This window comes from Chenopodium quinoa, unplaced genomic scaffold (genome assembly GCF_001683475.1).
Source record: "Chenopodium quinoa cultivar QQ74 unplaced genomic scaffold, ASM168347v1, whole genome shotgun sequence".
Classification (NCBI taxonomy): domain Eukaryota; kingdom Viridiplantae; phylum Streptophyta; class Magnoliopsida; order Caryophyllales; family Amaranthaceae; genus Chenopodium; species Chenopodium quinoa.
This window is the reverse complement of record NW_018743021.1, coordinates 403,255-423,548: the sequence shown is the minus strand read 5'-3', so window position 1 is coordinate 423,548 and position 20,294 is coordinate 403,255. Positions and strand designations below refer to the sequence as shown.

Here is a 20,294-nt window from a genome sequence, read left to right as displayed (position 1 = left end):
CTAGTTTTTTGCCAATTTGCTCCCCAAAAATTCTATAAATACTCACCTCCATTTCATTCCCAAATCACAAAATCACAATCTCTTCTTCTTATCTCTTATATTCTCTAAATCTCTAATAATCCTTATTTTCTTAAATTCTCTAATTATTCTCTTAAATTCTCTAATTATTTTCCTAATATCGGAAAAAATTAAAAAGTTCGTAATCGTAATTAGTGGAGCGTTGAAGCACGGTTGTAAGATCTAAACTAATCTTAAATTTATTATTGTTTTATTGTTATTATTAGAATAATCTTGTTTAATTATTATTGTTGTTAATTGTTATTGTTGTTGTTATAATTGTTGTTATTAATTATTATTATTGTTACAATTGTTGTTATTATTTATTTTTGTTGTTATTGTTATTGTTATAGTTGTTGTTATTAATTATTATTATTGATATTTTTATTGTTAAAATTGTTGTTATTAATTATTATTATTATAGTTAACCACTTTTTATTAAAAAATTAATTGTTAATTATGGCATCGAACAACCCATCATCTAGGTCTAGGGGGAAAGGCCGACTTATCCGTAGTAGTAGTTATAGGGAACCACCAAATACAACGAGCCCCCAAATTACGAGTCAAACCAATGACCCCATTTACTTCCCCCGGGGCTATGAGCCATATAATACGTCGGGATTTCCAGCACCACCACTAAACCAATTTCCACTACCACCATACCAATTTCCACCTAATTATATCGGTGATCAACAAAACTATTGTTCTAGCCAAGGTAGCCAAGAAAGTACCCGAATTCCCTCCGGTTCTACCCCTTCTACTGTCACTCCCACTAGTCCCACTACTAACCATCACACACATCATGAATGGTTAACCGAAACTGAGATGCTACTTTTGAAAAACCGAAGGAGTGAGGTATGGCGTTATTTTGTCCTAAGTAAAGATGGTGAACAATGGGCAAAATGTAAAACATGTAATAGTGTATTCACGGCAGTTACCAAAAACGGGACGGGACACTTATCTAGACACATGAAAGCTTGTGCAAAACCAGCTAGTGATCCAACCCAGCCCAAAATTTCCCAATTCCATTCATACGGCTTTACATAAAACTATGAGAGGGATAGGGATGAACTAGGAAAAATGATAGTACACGCCGAACAACCTTTTCTTTTCTCGGAAAGTGACGCATTCAACACCTACATTAACAAAGCACTACAACCCCAACATAAAAGAATCTCTAGGAAAACCGTTCGTTCCGCCGCAATGAAAAATTTCCTAGAGTACAAAGTCCGGTTACAAGCCGAATTGAGTAACCTTAACTGTAGAGTATCTTTAACAGCCGATTCTTGGGATAGTGGTTATAAATATCACTATTTATGTGTGACTTGCCATTGGGTAGATGATCAATGGATGTTACAAAAAAGAATAATACATTTCAAAATGCTGGAATACCCACACACCGGCATTAACATTGCTCACCATTTAATGCAAGCAATAGACGAATACAACCTTCGAGATAAAATGATGTCTATGACTTTTGATAATGCAACCTCTATGACATACACAGCTAATCTTATCAAACAAAACTTAACCGATGTACTATTAGACGGTGAAGCTCTTCATACTAGATGTGTTTGCCATGTACTTAACTTATGTGTACAGGATGGAGTTCGGGCAATTGGCCCATACTACAGCAAAATCAGAGATGCTATTATGTCTATTAATAGCTCTAACATGAGATACCAAGAATGGAAGAGTTTTCTAAAACAACAAAAGATAAGGGTAATAAAAATTAGAACCGATTGCCCAACTAGGTGGAATTCCACCTATGACATGTTAACAAAGGCAATTGAGTACAAGGGCCCGTTAACATTATTTTACAACCAAAAATTTCCACAAAATGCTTTGTATGATGATGATTGGAATAACTGTGAAAGATATATGCAATTTTTACAGTTATTATATAACATGACGTATTGTTTTTCTACTGTTTACAATCTTTGTGCTCAAAACTTTCTTTCTAATGCATGCTTACTCGCCCAACTTTTCGCTGATCATCGCCATCAAAGTGATTATGATCAGTATCTTCCAGCAATGGAAAAAAAGTGGCGTAAATATTATAGTGAGATTCCTTTGATTTATATTTTTGCTTCCATATTAGATCCTAGGAAAAAGTATGAAAACACATTTATGTTAGTTGACATTTACTTTCAATGCATGTTTCTTGACAATGATGTAGAAATCTATAAGACTAATGTGAAGGATCAGTTTTTTGCTTTATATAGAGTCTATGAAGCCAAATATGGCACCGTTCCTCGCTCAGGGCCTTCCCAACCATCCAAAAACGTAAGTAAGAAGGCCAAACATTTATTTTCACAGGCTACTAACTTGATTTCAAGGTTTTCAGGTGATTCATCAATCAGGAGAACGCAAAGCGACGTCCCGGAGTTGCAGATGTACCTGAGTTACGACTTCACCAAAGGCATGGACGACGATGAGATAAACAGCCTCGACCTCCTTGCATGGTGGAAACAACAAAGCTCGAAGCATCCAACTTTGGCGGCAATGGCACGAGACATTCTCCGTTGCCTCCGAACGAGCTTTCAGCGCATCCGGAAGGGTTTTAGACGATAGAAGAACAAGTCTAAAACCCGAAACACTAGAAATGTGCGTGTGTTTCAAAGATTGGTTGGATGCGGAAAATCGCTCACAAGACCGTTCTTACGACCACAACGACAACGAAGAAGGAACCTCCGCTTCCGGTTCGGGTTCGGCTAGTTCCCAATCTATGCAACTAGCCGATGACCTTGAAGGCGAAGGCGAAGACGAAGACGAAGATGAAGACGAGCAAGAAGAAGGAGAAGAAGAATAGACAATTATTGTATATTGTACGATTTTAAAAATATCAATTTTATCATTTTCCAATTTTTGTTTAATACCATCATTGTATGATTTTTATCATTGTTATCATTGTACAATTTTCTCAACTCAAGTAATAATAATATAAAGTACGCATTATTCACATCCAAAGTCCAATTTGCCTTTTTTCCCCGTTTTGTTACAATTTGTAAATTCATATTAAAAAAAATAAAATTATACCAATTACTAATAAATCATAAACATTAAATTTTAAAGTAATAGTATAAAGTAAATATATAAATATAAATATTGAATATACAAATTATAAAACATAAATATTCAACTTATAATTATAAAATTCATAACTTAATAACTTATAACTTATAAGTTATAACCTTATAAAACTTATAATTATAATTTTATAACTTATATACATTATAAACTTATTAATTTATAATGTTGTCATATATAAAATAAAAATAAAAAAAAAATTGAAAACTGCACCAGCCCGCAGGCCGGCACGTGGCCGGCACGGCACGAGCCCGCCAGGCACGAGGGCCGTGCCGTGCCGTGGGCTGGCCTGTGAAAATGGCCGGCATGGCACGACACGAAATCCTGGGCCCGCCGGCATGACCGGCACGGCACGAACCAGCCCGTGGCCCGCCAGGCATGGCCCGCGGCGGCACGGCCCGGCACGGTGCCCAGGTCTGCCTACATACAATAAATTGAATTCTAATGGAACATGGACCCATTATTGTAGCCAATAAAAACATAACAAAGTAAGATTGTATTTAAGGACCACATACAACAAGTATATGTGTAGCCTTTACCGATAGGTATCCACGTTTTCATAGTTTCGTGATCCAAAAACTATAGGATTGCAAACCTATATTATAATTGGGCTTTGCTTGAAAGTGGGATGCCCTTTAAATGCAACTTAAATTCATTGAGTGTACTGCGTGTGCGTCCAATTGCTATATGAGAACCCCTCTTGCAAATCTGCAATACGCCCAACGCCCATACATATTACACCAATAAGAATTTGGAATAGTAATAATAATCCAAGAAAAGTCAGAGATTCTTATAGTTATGTACTTCGTATATATCTCTCCATTTTTAACCTTCTAATGGTTGTAACTTGTAAGTAATTTTATAGATTCTTATATTGAAGTATAATTTTGTCACATAATAGAGTGTTTATTTTTATTTTTATAGTCAATATTTTATGTTGAACAAATCTAACAATCTCATAAGGGGTATTGAGATTTTGTCTTGTAAAGTATGAAGTATTATTTAGCAACCAGCAAATAACTACGGTCTATTACTTATAATTTTTTATATTTACCAAGCATTTTTTCACAACCACAAAAGAGATACTCTGTATTATAACAATTAGCCAAACCAACTAATACGACTAACTAAGCTAGCCATTGACCTATAAAAGCCGAATTGGCAATTATCTACTCATAGTCTCCTATCATTCAGCTTTGTTTATTTACGTGTATTTTTTTTTAATCATTGTTGGATTCCAAAACTAGAGCTAGACACAACAGACACATAGTAATCTTACTCAAAGACAGAGACATAAACAAGAAGACAATTACAGCAAATATAAAATGAATAAAACAATGTTTAATTTAGTGTTCCTCGACCCCCTGTAGTATGTGGGATTGTACATTTGTTTCTTCAAAATTTCAAAAATGATGATTATAATATTAACATGCACGAGGTATGAAATCCTTTTACACTTTTGAATTCAACATATCTCTTGGAATCTTAACCTTACTAAGCTTGAACTTAGTTAAGACAATTAACTTTTTAGTCATGCTTAAGCCCTTTAATGTGGTTGGTTGATAGTTTTATACTCCAACTTCATATAATTACGGAGTACTCAATCACTTTGGCTTGGGACTATGGAAATTTCACCATTCACCATATGAATGGGAAAAGTGAAGAAACAAAACTAAAAGTATAGTGCAAAGAGATATGATTGTATGTAGTTGTGGTATAAGATCGGCTTGTAAATTAAAATGTCTAGATTTGAGTAGAAAATTTTATTTGAGTTAGTGTATAAATGAGTTTGTGGCGTTTATTATTACATATTTTTTTCCGAAAAATTAATTTCAAAGAATGTTTTAGATTAGATATAAACCGCCCAAATAAATAACAAAGTCTAATTTAAAATGGTCTTAAAATATTATATTGGAATAGAATAAATCGCAACTTGATTCCTTAAGGTCAAGCCATTTCAGTCAATTTTGTTCATATTATTATTAATTTATTATGATTTATTCATTTATTCTTTTCAAATCTCTAACTTTTTCAACTCATTCAAATAAAACAAGTTCAACAAACTTGCAAGTTGCAAGATGTTAGGCCTTGTTTGGTAGTAAGCTTATTGGGTGCATATTAGCTTATTTGATAACTTTGGCTGATTGACTAGTCAAACAAGCTAATACAAGTGTTTGGTAATAAGCTTATTGAAAGAGCTTATTCCACTAAATAAGCTCTTTTTGAAAAAGCTCATTTTAGGAGCTTTTTCAAATAGCTTATTCATTAATTATTGTGAAATGACATTTATAACCTCATTTAATTTAAAATCCTATCTAAACTACCTACCCCACAACTAGCTTATTGGTCATTTCACATACTCAATCACCTTTAAGCTATCAGCTATTTACCAAACACTTTTATATAGTCAGTTAATACAATAAGTTAGTCAAATCAGCTAATAAAATTAGCTAGTCAAAATCAGCTAACTCAATCAGTTTCAGCTTTCAGCTTTCTCCCAAACAGGACCTAAATATTTAAGGTAGATAAGAATAAGTTGAAAAATACATTTGTATACTATAATTATTAGGATCGATAGAGTATATCACTATATCAGTATATGGCTAATAGGCAAAGAAACAATAAAAGAAAATGCAATGTTTAGATTCCAGAAGAAGAAAAATACAATCAAAAAACATTGCATATCAATTATTCATGAGTTCATGACCTCTCAAGTCCCAAGTGACAAGTCAAAACTTAAATAAGATGGGTCATATATATATATATGTATATTCATAATGTTTAAGCCTATCCAACAAATATACACCAAAACAAACAAAATTATAAATGAGGCACAACTTATTACAATATCAATGAAGCTAATGCTAAGGCCCACGAAACACCAATATATGAAACAATCCTAAGTGTTTAATTGAGATAGACGAGACTTTTGACATTTTTTTGACAATTAAATTATAGAGAGTACTTTGTAATTTAATAAATCCAAAAAAAATTGGTTAAAAACTTTAAGGCTTAAATCCCAAGTGTCGGAGTTTGGTTAGACATAACTCTAATAGGGTAAAAAGATGAGGGTCCCTTTTTCTTCGCGTGCGGGTGCTATTTCTCAAGTGTGATTTTACGACTTTGACAACATATAATTCTTTAAAAATAAAGTGTACTTTTTTTTTTTTTTTTTTTTATTAAAGATTTATATTCTTTTTCTTTTTAGGTACAAATTACTTTGATGCAAAGAATTGAAGAGGAAAACTTATCTTTCATGCATAATGAGGTTTGTAAGTGTCCTCTTATTATCTAACAATTTTAACCTATGTGTTTACTTTAACAAGAAAAGTTTGTTTAATTTCCATTGTGATTTAACATGCAATTATGTTGTCTTTAATTAGACTTAAAGTGGAATAATGTAAGGTGAAGAGAGTTGTGAGACATCAACAGTATAATGCTCTCAATCTCTTTTCTTAATTGTTTAACTCTAAGGTTATTATGCACAATTTTTTAAAAATGAACTTTATATCTATGTGATTATCTAGAACTAATTATTTCTATAAGCAATAGTGTGTTATCGAGTGATTTAAATTTTTATATGAAGATGTAACGATGCAACACTTGTTTAATTGATGGATATATAATATACAAGTAATGAGAAAAGTTATTAAGATATAGTCATACAAACAAAATATATAAAATTGAGCATTTACTATAACTAGTAATAAGCAAGATGCAAAGTATCAATGAGCATTTAAATTGAGAGCATAAGGACTTGGGGTCTGTTCTCATACGTTTATTTTCAGTTCAGTTCAGTTCAGCTCAGCTCAGTTCAGTTCAGTTCAACTCCTAATTTCTTTCTCTTATAAAATATTCATTTCATTTCAGCTCAGTCAATGAGAACATACCCTTAGTGTTAAGTTATGAATTTACGTACGATAGTAGCACACTAGCAAACCGAACTCTAAGCTCCCTACCCATTTTTGCTTATTAGTTTTATTACATGTGTGTTGTTGCAACTTTATTTGTAAGTCATTATAAACATTGTTGCAGCACATGTTTCAAAGCATTCCAAAAACAAATAAAATTCAAGGAGATCCCAAAACAACTAAAAATTTTCAACCTCAAACTTCTCTCTTATCGTCAATAGGTAAAAGTATCCATCAATCTCTTCTTCCTCTCGGCCATTCGTGTTGCATCACGCTCACAAACTTCATTCTGCATGCACTTGGTTAATGCCCTCATTGCCAATAAACAAGTGCGTGCGCACACACATCTAATGTCAAAAATTATATACCATGATTGAGTCGATTTGTGTTACTCAAAAATCAAATTGTTGCATGTATTGAAAAGAGAAAAGTTAAATCACAAGTAAAAGTAAAATGTAGATAAACTTTAAATATATAATAATATTGTTCTTAAATTAGGATTATTTTTTTACAACAGATTTTGTTACTTAATTAGTAGGGCAAGACAGCTAACGTTGTCCAGCTAGTGAAAGTAGTGAGATTAGACTCCAAAATGCATGTACCAGTACCACTTGTAGTTGCTTAAGTTTTACATTGATTGGGTAACATTATCTTAATGGTGAGAATAATAGTACTAATGACAGCTTAATTACAAACGTACTATCTGGCAAAAAAGAAAACAACGGCACTATATTGACAATATTGTAAGAAATTTGGTCAACTGACCGTTACCTTTGACTGAATCATGTTATTAAGTTGGGGATTATTATGTACTAGTATTTTCACAATCTTCCCATTATTTTTCCTTTGGGTTATCCCTTCATCCATACTCATGATCATAGTTATATATATTGATGTAATCATGCAAATGATTTACAACGTATATGATTTGCACACAAATTTAAATTTTGGTTTACATAGAAAGAGACATGAACAATAATGATGTAAAAGAAAATTTATCTCACGTAAATGACAAGTATTACAATTACCAATAGGTTTTAAAAGACTTGGACTTGTACAATATATGACTATACGCTATACTTAGGACATGTGAGATTTTTATTTTACTTGTCACAGTTAAATAAATAGTGAGATTTTTTTTTTATTGGAATTTAGTTTTTATGAAATATGTAAAATAAGATGAACCAAACATGACCTAAAGTGGAAAAGAAAGTTTATGTTTTAAAAGAAAATAACTTAGATAGGTTACAATTTTTATTTTATTTTTTTAAAAAATAAGTAATGTAGCTTGTTCAATTAACTTGTTAACATAAGAGAAGAAAAAAACAAAGCTTGGCTAATTAAAGGTAGTGAATATATATATATAAAAAAAAAAGTGATATAGAGTATGGAGTATTAGAGTTTGGTTTACAAAGATTTAATAAAAGTGAAATGAGTCTTCTATTTAAGCACATTTTTTTTAAAGATTTTATTTAGCACATGATTTTCTAACAAAATGGAATTTTCATTTGTAAATGAAGAGAGAGTAGTTTAAAGCTTGCTCCCAAGAACAAACTAAGACAAAATTGAAAATTGACATGAAATATTGATGACCAAAAATAACTATTGGTCACTAATAATGCTACAAGTTTGTTTCAAAAAAAAAAAAAATTAATGCTACAAGTTCTAGCTAGTCAAAAGTTCAAAACAATAGAGTGAGTGAGTGACACCTAATAATAATCTTAATCAAAAGATCCAAAATTACAATTTGCTAAATCTAAAACCTATAGTCTATATGCTTTATACTCTATAGTCTACAATTTCCAATTCCAATTTTGATTTTCTCCTTATCTTACACAAGTGCACAAATATAAAGTCCAATCAATAATAATTACTTTGATAATATTGTCCATTTTCCATATATTTTTTTTTTATCTTCCATAAAATGATGAAAATCCCTGCCCCCAACTTTGTCTTCTTCTTCCTTATCACATGCTTCATAAAACCATAAAATTTAAACAAATTTCTCTTTCTCTCTCTTCCTCTGTTACTTCTGACACAACAATGAAGTCATAAAACTCAGTTCTTAAGTTAACTTTTATTTTCCTCTTTCAATTTCTTTCTTCCCCATTTTTTCTTTTCTTTTAAAATTCTTTTTCACTTCCCCTTTCTCTCTCTAAAAATAATTGAGATGATCTTACACAGATTTAGCTAAACATCAGAGTACCAAACCTCTGTTTTCACACCCAAAAAAATTCCCATTTATTTATTTTTTCCTATTTTCTTCTTTTTAACATCACCTATTTCAATTTAAATTCAACCCTATTTTCCCCTTCAAATTTAACCCAAATCCCAGAAAAAAGTTTCAATCTTTTTCCATTTTTCATTAATTTTTTCTGAAAAAAGATTAAACTTCATTTTAGGCTATAACCCTTCTTCAACCATTTTCACCAAATTTCTATCTTTTTTAGGCATTAAAATTAATTTCAACTAAACCCAAAAAAATTTCTATTTTTGAAAAAAAACCCACCTCACTTAAACCCCCCATTTCCATCAACTTTCTACCAAAAACCCACCTCCCAAAAATCCCAACTTTCTCTCTCCTCCTCTGTTTTCCCCTGTTTTTAACCCCCAAAAGTTAAAATCTTTACACTTTCCATTACTCTCCACATGCATTCATGAGTTGGGCATTTTCTGATCTGCACCAAATTGGGGTGAAATGGGTTGTTGTTCAATGTCAAATTTGGCAGCTAAATTTGCTTTCTTTCCACCTTCTCCGGCAACTTATGAGGTAAAAAAGAGAGATTCCGACGGCAAGTTTGTGGCGGTTTCGACGGCTGCGGCAGTCCCAATTCCTCAAGGAGATGACCCACTTTTGAATGTTCATGTTATTGAAACTAAAAGAGGAAACAAGATTGTTGCTTTTTACTTGAAAAATCCTTATGCTAGACTTACTGTTCTTTACTCTCATGGCAATGCTGCTGACCTTGGTCAACTCTATGATCTCTTTGTTCAGCTTAAAATCAATCTTAGAGTCAACTTAATGGGGTCAGCTTTCTTTCTTCTCATCCTTTTTTATTTTTAATTTTATTATTCATTTTACAAAGTTTAATGGTTTGTTCCGTTTTGCTCTGTTTTTTGAGGGTTATGGGCATGTGGGATTGTGGGGTTCTTGAGATTGAGTATTTTTTGGGTTTGGAAGTTTAATTTAGTAGACGGGATTCGATCTGAGGTCTTAAGTAACAACTGACACTTTTCAGAAAGTCGAGGATTTACCAACTAAGCTAGCTGACATCCATTTGAATTTGTTGTTTTTTGTTGCGTATTTTTATTATTATCACTTTGGCAGTGGTATTGGAATTTTGAGTGCTTGTAAATTTGCATGGTTAGATTTATGTTTCTGGGTTTGGTTAAAAGTTAAACAAAATAAACTTAATTTCTAATTATTTTTTTGTTTTTGTTTTTGTTGGGGATTGTTTAATCTTAACTTTCTGTAAGGGTAACAGTAAAGTTCTGTTTCACGTTGGCCATAATTTTTTGGTGAAAAGCTTTTGATTTTACTCACTGAAAGAGTGAAAGCATAAATTTTGGACTTACTTTTGTTAGAAAATGACACTTTTCTCCCTTGTGAGCTAATACTATCCAGCTTTTTTTCCCAAAAAAATTTAACTTTTGGAATAAATAATGAGTATATTTTGATAATAATTGAAAACTACTTAACATAATACAATGGAAAAGGTTTTCATTTTTTTTTTTTTAAAAAAAACTTTTACAAGGATAATTGTTTCATTATTTTGGCAAATTTGTGGTCACACCAATTTGTTAAAGCCCAACTTTTGATGCATTACATTTTCGATAACTTTGTGTGTAAAGACATGTATTTTTAGAGTTTTTTACGGGAGTAGTTTATGAGACAGAATCTGTTTTAGGCCTTTGTGCCTCTAGTTTAGCGTGGGATTATTCTTGGGATTTTGTCATTTTTTCATGTTAATAATAATTGTGATAAAATGCTCTTTTGGTTTTAGTTCAATTTATTTTCCTTTTTATGTTTCCCTCCAAATTTTCATCTTTTGATTGTAATTCATTGTATGGATTTTTTTATTGTATTCATTGTATGGAATTGAATTAATTTTGTTCTTCAATCATCTTGAATTTCGTATTGGATTGGGACGAGGTGTGTTAATTTGATTTGCTGTCATTTTTATCAATGGTTTCATTTGAAAAATCCTCATTGCAATCATAGTAGCGATCCTTATCATGTGTTACTCTTGAGTCTAATTGACCTATTCCTTACCCCCACCTATGCCGGAAGCCTCATAGATTGCATTATGGTACTCGTACTAGTCTATAATTGGTCCATTATCAAATTGTAAAAAAAGGTTGAAACTGGTCCATACTTGTCCTCTAGTAGTTGATTTGTTTGTGTTGATTATTATGATTTTGTCCTTTCATCTTGTGAATTGAGTGCAAAATTATGTTCTCATAGAGGGAGTACCAAAGTAAATTTTGACGTGGGAAAATTAACTGGCATTTCAAAGATTCACAATTTCACATGACTTGGAGGGTTGGAGAAACTTGTTCTTAGGCGCACATAATAGGGTTTGAGTGCCGAGGTGTGGACACTTGGACTCTTCCATTTAGGCCGAATGTGCAAAAATATTTCAAAATAGTTGGCTGAGACAATGATGTGTCATGTGTGTACTTGTGGTGAAAATTTTGTCACAACTCACAAGGGAACATGCATTGTAATTATGTAAATTGTAATGCATAAGGTTAGTAGGTAAGTTTTGATTTGCAAACTTAAAATAATTTGTAGGGTAGAAGTACTCTATTACGAGTATACTTGTTTTTGTTGATTTGCATGTTGTGTAAAATTTGGTTCCTCTTGAATCAAATATGTTAATTGGCTCAATGAAATTTACTTTTTCCCTTTGAAGCTTGAATCACACTTCGTATCAATTTTACTTAATATCATGTCATATTAATTCCGTCTTACTTAAGTACTGGTCCTTTCGCGAATTGTTATCTTTGTCATGTTATCATCCTATGAGGTGTTCATCTATTTTTTGTCTGCAAATCTGTAGGTATGATTACTCTGGGTATGGTGCGTCTACTGGTAAGGTAGGCTGTTACACTCATCAGCATAAATTTATGAATTTTCTTATTTCTTGAAGCATAATAGTTAATAGACACATTGTAGAATTTACAATTCTTGTAAATAGCAATGCTACAATGTTTTTTCCCCTTAAATTTGGAAATCACCTCTACACAACATTACACAATTAGTATCAAATTCTGCATAACCTTTTATATCAAGTCAAGTTAGCAATACCTCTACAATCCGTAAAAAGATGGTAACACCTTGAATAAGGTGAAAATTAAGGAGATACCATGCATTTATAGCCTGCTCGTCTTCTATATTTGAGACAGTCGAGTTAAGAAAAACTGGTCATCTGAATAATCACTTCGTTTCATTGCATTAAGTAGCTGATTAATTAGAGCTAATGTCACGACTCACGAATCAAACTGTTTTCTTGCCCATGTTTTCTTAGAAACTTTCCCACCATGTTCCTTAACTTCTCGTAGATTGTATAATATACAAACGTGTAAATATTGGTTGTATATACTTGACGGCCTCCAAATTGTCTGGCTAGAGGCTTTTTGTTATCCAAGGCTTCTTAAAATCTTAGGTACTGACCTTTTCCTCATGTTTTCTCTCTGGTCCAGCCAAGCGAGGCCAATACATATGCAGATATAGAGGCTGTTTATCAGTGTCTTCAGACTGAATGCGGAGTTAGTCAAGAAGACTTAATTTTGTACGGGCAGTCAGTTGGAAGTGGGCCCACACTGCACCTTGCAGCAAAACTGCCAAGATTGAGGGGGGTGGTTTTGCACAGTGCCATCCTTTCTGGGCTTCGTGTACTGTGCCATGTGAAATTTTCGTTCTGTTTCGATATTTATAGGGTGAGTGAGTTCTTTCTTCATAATCTTTGTTTTAATTAAAAGCATGGTTTTATGGTGTATGTACATTCATCTGCGGTTTGCAAGATGCTTTTCATTTTACATGTATGCATGTATATATGCCTCTGGCCTGGTGTGATGTGCAATCGAATGAATAGAAAAACTGAAGATGTAGTTAGTCAAGTTAGCTTGGTGCCTTCACAAATCCCTGCTTTGGTATATTTGTTATGGCTTTTTAAATTGTGAATCATGTAGGCTGGTCTTGTAATTACTTAAGTGTCGATCCCACTTGCATTTTCTATACCTAATCATATGATGCTTTGAATGCAGAATATAAGAAAAATACGGAAAGTGAAGTGTCCTGCTCTGGTGATACATGTAAGTTACCTTTTTTCATGTATCAGAATGCGTACTTTTGCCTGCAGACTCCGTGTCATATTTTCATATAGCGAATCTCTAGTGTAAAGTGCGAATATCTAACAAGGTCATGAATGTTGAAATAATGAGCTTTCTATTTATTAGCCGCCATAAATTACTTTTCTGCTGAGGGTTTGTTGGTGGTGGTAATGACTAGTGAAATAATTAGTGCTATATTAATTCACCTGTCTTTTAGATCAGGATTAAATTGAGTGAGGTAAAGGGAATCTGACTTGCATGATTTATGTATTCTAATCACCTATTATGAAGGTTGAAATGAATGAATTGATCTGTAAATTACTCTTTCCTTATACAAAAGTATCGCTTCATAAATGATGATTGCTCTTTACCAAGCATAACCAATCAACTCAATTCAATAAATGTAACGAAATAGCATTTTGCCTTTATGCAAATTTATGGCCCATAGCTAGAGTTATTGACAGCTAAAAATGAAACTAATTAGTGAATCTTGAGAAATTTCTTCTTACATATCTTTAAGTAGTCAAGTACCTTTCCTTTGAGAATCGAGGGGTTGAAAGAATAAAATAATTTGGTTTGTCTTTTGAAATCATTAAGAGTGAAAGACTTGTAGAGACCCTCTATGTAATTGTGTGTTGAATATTAAAAATGTATAGACTTTAAATATATGATAAGTGTGGAATTTAGAGACCCTCTATGTAGTGTGTCGAATATTAAAAATTTATAGACTTTAAATACTCCGTATATGATAAGTGTGGAATTTAGGGTGTGGTTGTAGGAATTGTAATTTATAAAAGGAGGAAATGGTCCTAGTACTTGTAGTGTTGCAAATTGATGTGAAGGATTTATGTATTAGATTGACGATATAGTCAGTGATTTTTTGGACAAGCACACCAGCCACCAGGGTCATGTTTGAACTTTTTGGTTATGGTTGGAGGCTTAAGATATTTAGGATATCTTAGGATACGGGTGCTGTTGTATGCTCATCTTCAGCTAGGGAGACTACTTTTGCAAGAAAACACCGTAATTTATCAATTATACTTATCCCGGCTGTAAATAGTTGTCACATGTCCTTGGGATGAAGTGGTGGAAGAGGATGGAAACAAACAAACAACTATCAAAGAGGGTATCATACCAACAACCCAACATACCAGTTAGCATGTGCCAAACATATATCCGGAGAGCTAGGAGCATTTGCTTTTTGAAATGGAATCGAGTATATATAACTTCAATTGCTTTTTGAGATGGAATAGAGGATATATAACTGCAATTGCTTTTCGTGATTTTTACCATCTGTGATCTTCCCTTTGCCCTCAAATGTTAACTTTTTTTTGAATTACTAAGACTCTAAAACATTCATTAATTCTTTATTTTACATTTCGTTGAAAGTAAGGGTGAAAGCATTCTGGTCTTTGCATCTTCACCTTTGTCATATCAATCTTACACAATGCAGGGTACAGAAGACGACGTAGTGAACTGGTTACATGGAAATGGATTATGGAAACGGGCCAGGGAGCCTTTTGAACCCCTATGGATAAAAGGCGGTGGGCACTGCAACTTGGAGCTTTACCCTGATTACATTCGCCACCTATGCCGCTTTGTTCATGAAATGGAGAACATGACCACACAGACCCGGCTTAAGAAAATCCGAGATGTTCTCAACCTCCATCCAAAACCCCGTCATCCACCCACTAAAACAACCTGTAGCCGGTCTTGTAGCTGTTGGAACTGTTGTAGTTGTACCTGTAAGATGAAATGCTGGAAACCTCGATGGCCTAAATCTTGCTGCTCTTCGAGCTGCTGTTCTTGCTTCCAGTGCCCTAAATGCACGAACTGCTGCAGTTGTTTTGGATGGCCGAAATGCTTGAGCTGCAGTTGTTTTAAATTGCCTAAATGCTCTAACTGCTGCAGCTGTTTTGGATGGCCAAAATGCTCAAGCTGCTGCTGCATACCTAGTTGTTTAAAATGCTCAAAACCCAAATGTTCGGAGGGTTGCTGTTCGTGTGAAGGATGTTGTTCATGGATTTGTTGTGGCTGCTGTTGTCCTACAACAGATCAAAGGCAGACACCGAATCAAAGGCAGACACCAAATCAAAGGCAGACAACGGATCAAAGGCCGACACCAAATCAAAGGCAGACAACGGATCAAAGGCAGATAACGAATCAAAGGCAGGAGAGTTAGAACAAAAGGGGTGGTTTATAGTTGTTCTTTTCCATGTGAATGTGGGATTGTACAGATTCGCAAGCATACTAGCTAACCTCCCTGGTTCTCATTCTCCAATTTGTGCAGTTTAGCACCGTAAGTTATACAAATTGTGGTTCCTTCCTCTCCTCGCTTGCCCCCCCTTCCCTCAAAATCTTTGTCTTGTAAACTCTAATTCAGTTTTAGTATTAAAATTACTAGCCATCCTGAAAAGCTTTGGCTGTGAAACTATACATGAATGATGTTGGATGTTTGACAGGCTGAGAAAAGCGAGAATTGATGCCCACAGTCAGCTCTATTTCTTGTAATATGTGGTAATCATCTGAGTAAAATCAGAGTTATTCAAGATCGAAGCCAGGATCTTTCAAATGTTTTCGAAATTATGCTTGATAGAATAGGAAACATTTTGTTTATATTAAGGTTATTAGCTAAGGAGGGATGGTTGTCCCTCCATCCTCCCCCCCCCCCAACCAAAGCGGTGGGGGTTCGATCCTCATGGCCCTATTCTTGTAATATAGAGTGGGGGACCCCTTCTTGTATCTAATCGATTAATTAAAAATAAAAATTAGGTAAGGACTTTGAAATACCTAAAGGAATAAACAACTCCTAACCCAAAGAAAATTATGCGTTTTAGTATGATTTACTCTCCTTAAAAGTTCTCTTTGTTTGGACAGTGATTGTCTTCCAAAAAAATTAAAGTCGTTGAAACAAGAGCTTTTAAAGGACTAACAAATTAATACCGCACCATACCGTGCACCAATCTAGTGTAGCACTATTGTGATTTGTGATGATCAGATCGTACTTTGGAATAATGATCATGTGGTATATATGACTATATGTCTATATGTAGAGCAAGTTCTTCTACGAGCAAACACCCTAAACACCATGTAAGTTACATCCAATGTTATCAATAATAAAGTTAAATTCAAATTTTAATTGATAAGGTGAGAATAATTAAAACTATAGCAAGTTAGAAATTGTAGTAAAGGTTTGCATAATTGGTGTAATTTAAAGAAATATTGTAAAGCCAAAGATTCCAACTTTAAAAGTTGTAACATATTATTGGATTATTTGTAAAACTAAGGAACAAAAACATCCGATGAGATGTTGAATATGCGGCTTACGTAGGCCGCCATGGAATGATCATAGATTCTTACTTTCTTCAGTAATCACACTCTTGGTGCCAATTGCCCATATATTTTATTAAGTAGGCCCAATTTTAAGGAAAAAGGTTAGTAACTTGTATGCTAAAAGTTTTACATACCATCCTTGTCAATCCAACAAATAGGCATGCACAAGGCACGACCATAGAATGTTTCTTTAACTACATGCCCATCATGCCCATAATTCGATATACTATCCAATGTGTCAAGTTTGACTCGACCTAACGATAAAAGGTCATATATGTATGCGAACATACTTATCCTTCTACGTACTTTTGTGTATGTGACTCGTTAATGTTAAATCATGCGACCTATAAAACATGTTAGTTTATGTTTGAACGATTTTAGTGATGATTTCCTGATATGTAAGATTAGTGAAATTTCCGGCCTTTAGTACCTTAATGTAATTGGAGGTAAAACTTATTATAGTCTACATCGATCTGAATCGTCATAGTATTAGAAAGTTATAGACAAAAGTACAATCATTGACACCAACTTTGTGAAGTTTTGCAATTATTGATATCAACTTATATCTAGGGGTGAAAGTTCGGTTTTCGGTTTGGTTTTTGGCCCAAACCGAAACCGAACCACCATATTTCGGTTTCTTGATTTTGCAAACCACACCGCACCACTTTCTCTTTGAAACCGAACCGAACCAAACCACCTAAATTTCGGTTTTCTTAAAAAAAACCAAACCGCACCGAATTTTCCTATCAAGCCTCATGAACATCAAATTTTGCAAAAAAACCGAACCGAACCAAACCAATTAAAACCGAACCAAACAAAACCAAACCAATCCAGGGTATTAATTATTACCATCCCACCTTATCACCACCAACACCCACCCACCACCCATCACCCTGACCACCTAAAACCCACCCACCACCCACCCTAACCTACCAAAACCACCGAAACTCACCACCCATCCCCCAAAACCACCCGAAACCCACCCGCCATCCACCCTAACCCATCAAAAACCACCCGAAACCCACTCATCATGCATCAACCCGAATCCATCAAAAACCACCCCTCCACCCACCAAAAACTAAAGAAACCCACCATCCATCCTGACCACCCGAAACCCACCCAAAACTACCTACCACCACCACAATTCAATCATACACCACCATAAAAATAAAAAACTCAAACCAAATTAAAAGAAAGAAAAAGAGGACATACCTCACATTCCACCGAAAAACCTCGAATTTGGGTTTTAAAGGTCAAATTCGACCATGAAAACACTAGATCTAGTGTTTTCATGGTCGAATTTGACATGAAAACCTTTAGAATGTGAACACTGGTGCCCAGGTGGTCGTCCTTGCCTCCTTGGTCGTACTGTCGAAGAGGAGAAGAGAGTGAAAGTGGAGAAGAGATCGAAGAGGAGAGAGAAAGGACAGAGTAGAGAACTAGAGATTGGAGAAGATAAGAAGAGGAAAGGAGAAAGAGAGAACCGAGAGGGAGAAAGCTCACAAATGGAGAAAAGAGAAGAGGATTAGAGGAGAGAGAAAGGGCGGAAAGAGAAGAGGAGAGAGTGAGAGGCTGAGAAGAGTGATTAGGGTTTTTTTTTTTTGCCTTATATAGTATGGGCCGAAATTCGGTTCGGTTTCGGTTTTCATTTCCCGAAACCGAAACCGAACCATACAATTTCGGTTTCTTGATTTTACAAACCGAAACCGAACCACTTAAGAAAAAAACCGAACCATATTCCTAATTCGGTTCGGTTTTTGGTTCGGTTTGGTTTTAAACCAAATTTGTTTCACCCCTACTTATATCAGTTGCTAATTTGACTCTAACTTGCTACAAAAATTAAAAAATTAACATAAATTACCCTTAACAACTAAATTTACGTAACTTTCAAGTTTCAACCCTTGTACAAGAATTAAATTTATTTTCAACAATCATTTGCTTCAAAAAGTACGAGTTCTTAATATGTTGGAAAGATAAGACTATATAGATGTCATGTAAAGTATTATTGAACGTTTAGTGCCTTTAGTGTCAATTTTGTTCTTTTTTGAGCAAGTTGGTATTAATTTAACAAGTAACACAAGTTCGTGTCAATATTTGCAATATACGTGTCAATGAGTGTAATATAATGTTATTAGAGTTATGTAGCGTAATTTGTATTATCTGTATTATTAGTTTATTATAAACATTTTTCACTATTGTATATTTATATTTTATGGAGTATTATAACTAATATATAAAAGAAATTTAATTTAAAAAAGTTACTCGCGGGATATAACGATCAGTTTTGTACTGTAATTTGGGTGGTTTAATTTGCGTGTTAGATTTAATAAAGTAGACCGTTGAATGTACATGGCACTACTAGACTTGAATGTGAGAATAGTCATCAACAGCTAATATGTGTGAGTTTGTAAACTCTTATGTCCAGTTGCCTTTGAAAGCTTAGCTAAAGCCGCGTTACATTTTTCAGCTTTTAAACTAATCATATTTATCAATTTATGTCATCATGTCATTACACAACCACATGCTAAATTAATTAACGTTTAAACTAATCATATCGTCATGTTATTTATGTATCTAAAAAACTCCTTCTTATTGATGAGATTGTTATATACATCCGGATGCACCGTACATTCATGAGTATTTTGTTTTCATTTTGATGATTATTTTTCATTTTTTTTTAATACATAAATGAAATACATAAATAACCAGTGTATAAATACATAAATAACCCGTGCATAAATATTATTAATTTAATTAACTTACAATCAAATACATAAATAACCGGTGCATAAATAAAATACATAATGACTAACATATGTAAATATGAAAAAAATAAAGAACCATATTAAAGGAAGCATGTTATTTGACAATTTGACTATTTACAAAATTTTGGTATTGTATTAATCTTTAGCACTATTTAGTATTTACCTACTTCATTTTGACTATATACCTAAGGAAAACAAAGTCATGTAATTTCATATTAGATTTTTAGGCATGCAACATCATGTTAAGGCCCGTTCTCTTCACCTTAAAAAATAATATTAAGTAAAAATAATTTCAGTTCAGTAAAATTAATTTCAGTTCAATAAAAATAATTTCAGTTTAGTAAAAATAAGTCCAGTTCAGTAAAATTCAGTTTTCTTAAAGAAGAATTATAATAGAAAATCAGTAAAAATAATTTAAGTTCAGTAAAAATAATTTCAGTTCAGTAAAAATAAGTTCAGTTCAGTAAAAATAATTTCAGTTCAGCAAAATTAAGGTGAATCAAACAGGGCTTTAGAGTTAGGGCCTGTTCTCATACGTTGAAATTCAGTTCAGTTCAGTTCAATTCAGTTCAGTTCAGCTCCTAATTTCCTTCTCTTATAAAATATTCATTTCATTTCAGTTCAGCTCAACTCAGTTCAGTTCAGTTCAGATCAATTCAGTTCAGCTGAGTTCAGTCAATGAGAACAGGCATGCAACATCATGTAAGATTTGTTTTCATATAATTATACATACTCATATACCTTTAAACATACAATTATTTAGAGATACTCCGTATTAATTATTAAAAATTAAGTGTTGAAA

The 20,294-nt window shown here is 33.4% G+C and overlaps 1 protein-coding gene across 1 annotated transcript; it reads left to right on the top strand.

Annotated features, from left to right (window-relative positions):
- The first annotated feature begins 8,830 nt into the window (after positions 1-8,830).
- LOC110730110 (protein ABHD17C-like) lies at positions 8,831-15,959 on the top strand. The gene is made up of 5 exons (XM_021909883.1): positions 8,831-10,085; positions 12,122-12,158; positions 12,765-13,001; positions 13,329-13,376; positions 14,848-15,959. Exons 1-5 carry the CDS (start codon positions 9,757-9,759, stop codon positions 15,574-15,576), a joined length of 1,380 nt encoding a protein of 459 aa, XP_021765575.1. The 5' UTR covers positions 8,831-9,756; the 3' UTR covers positions 15,577-15,959.
- Positions 15,960-20,294: the final 4,335 nt, after the last annotated feature.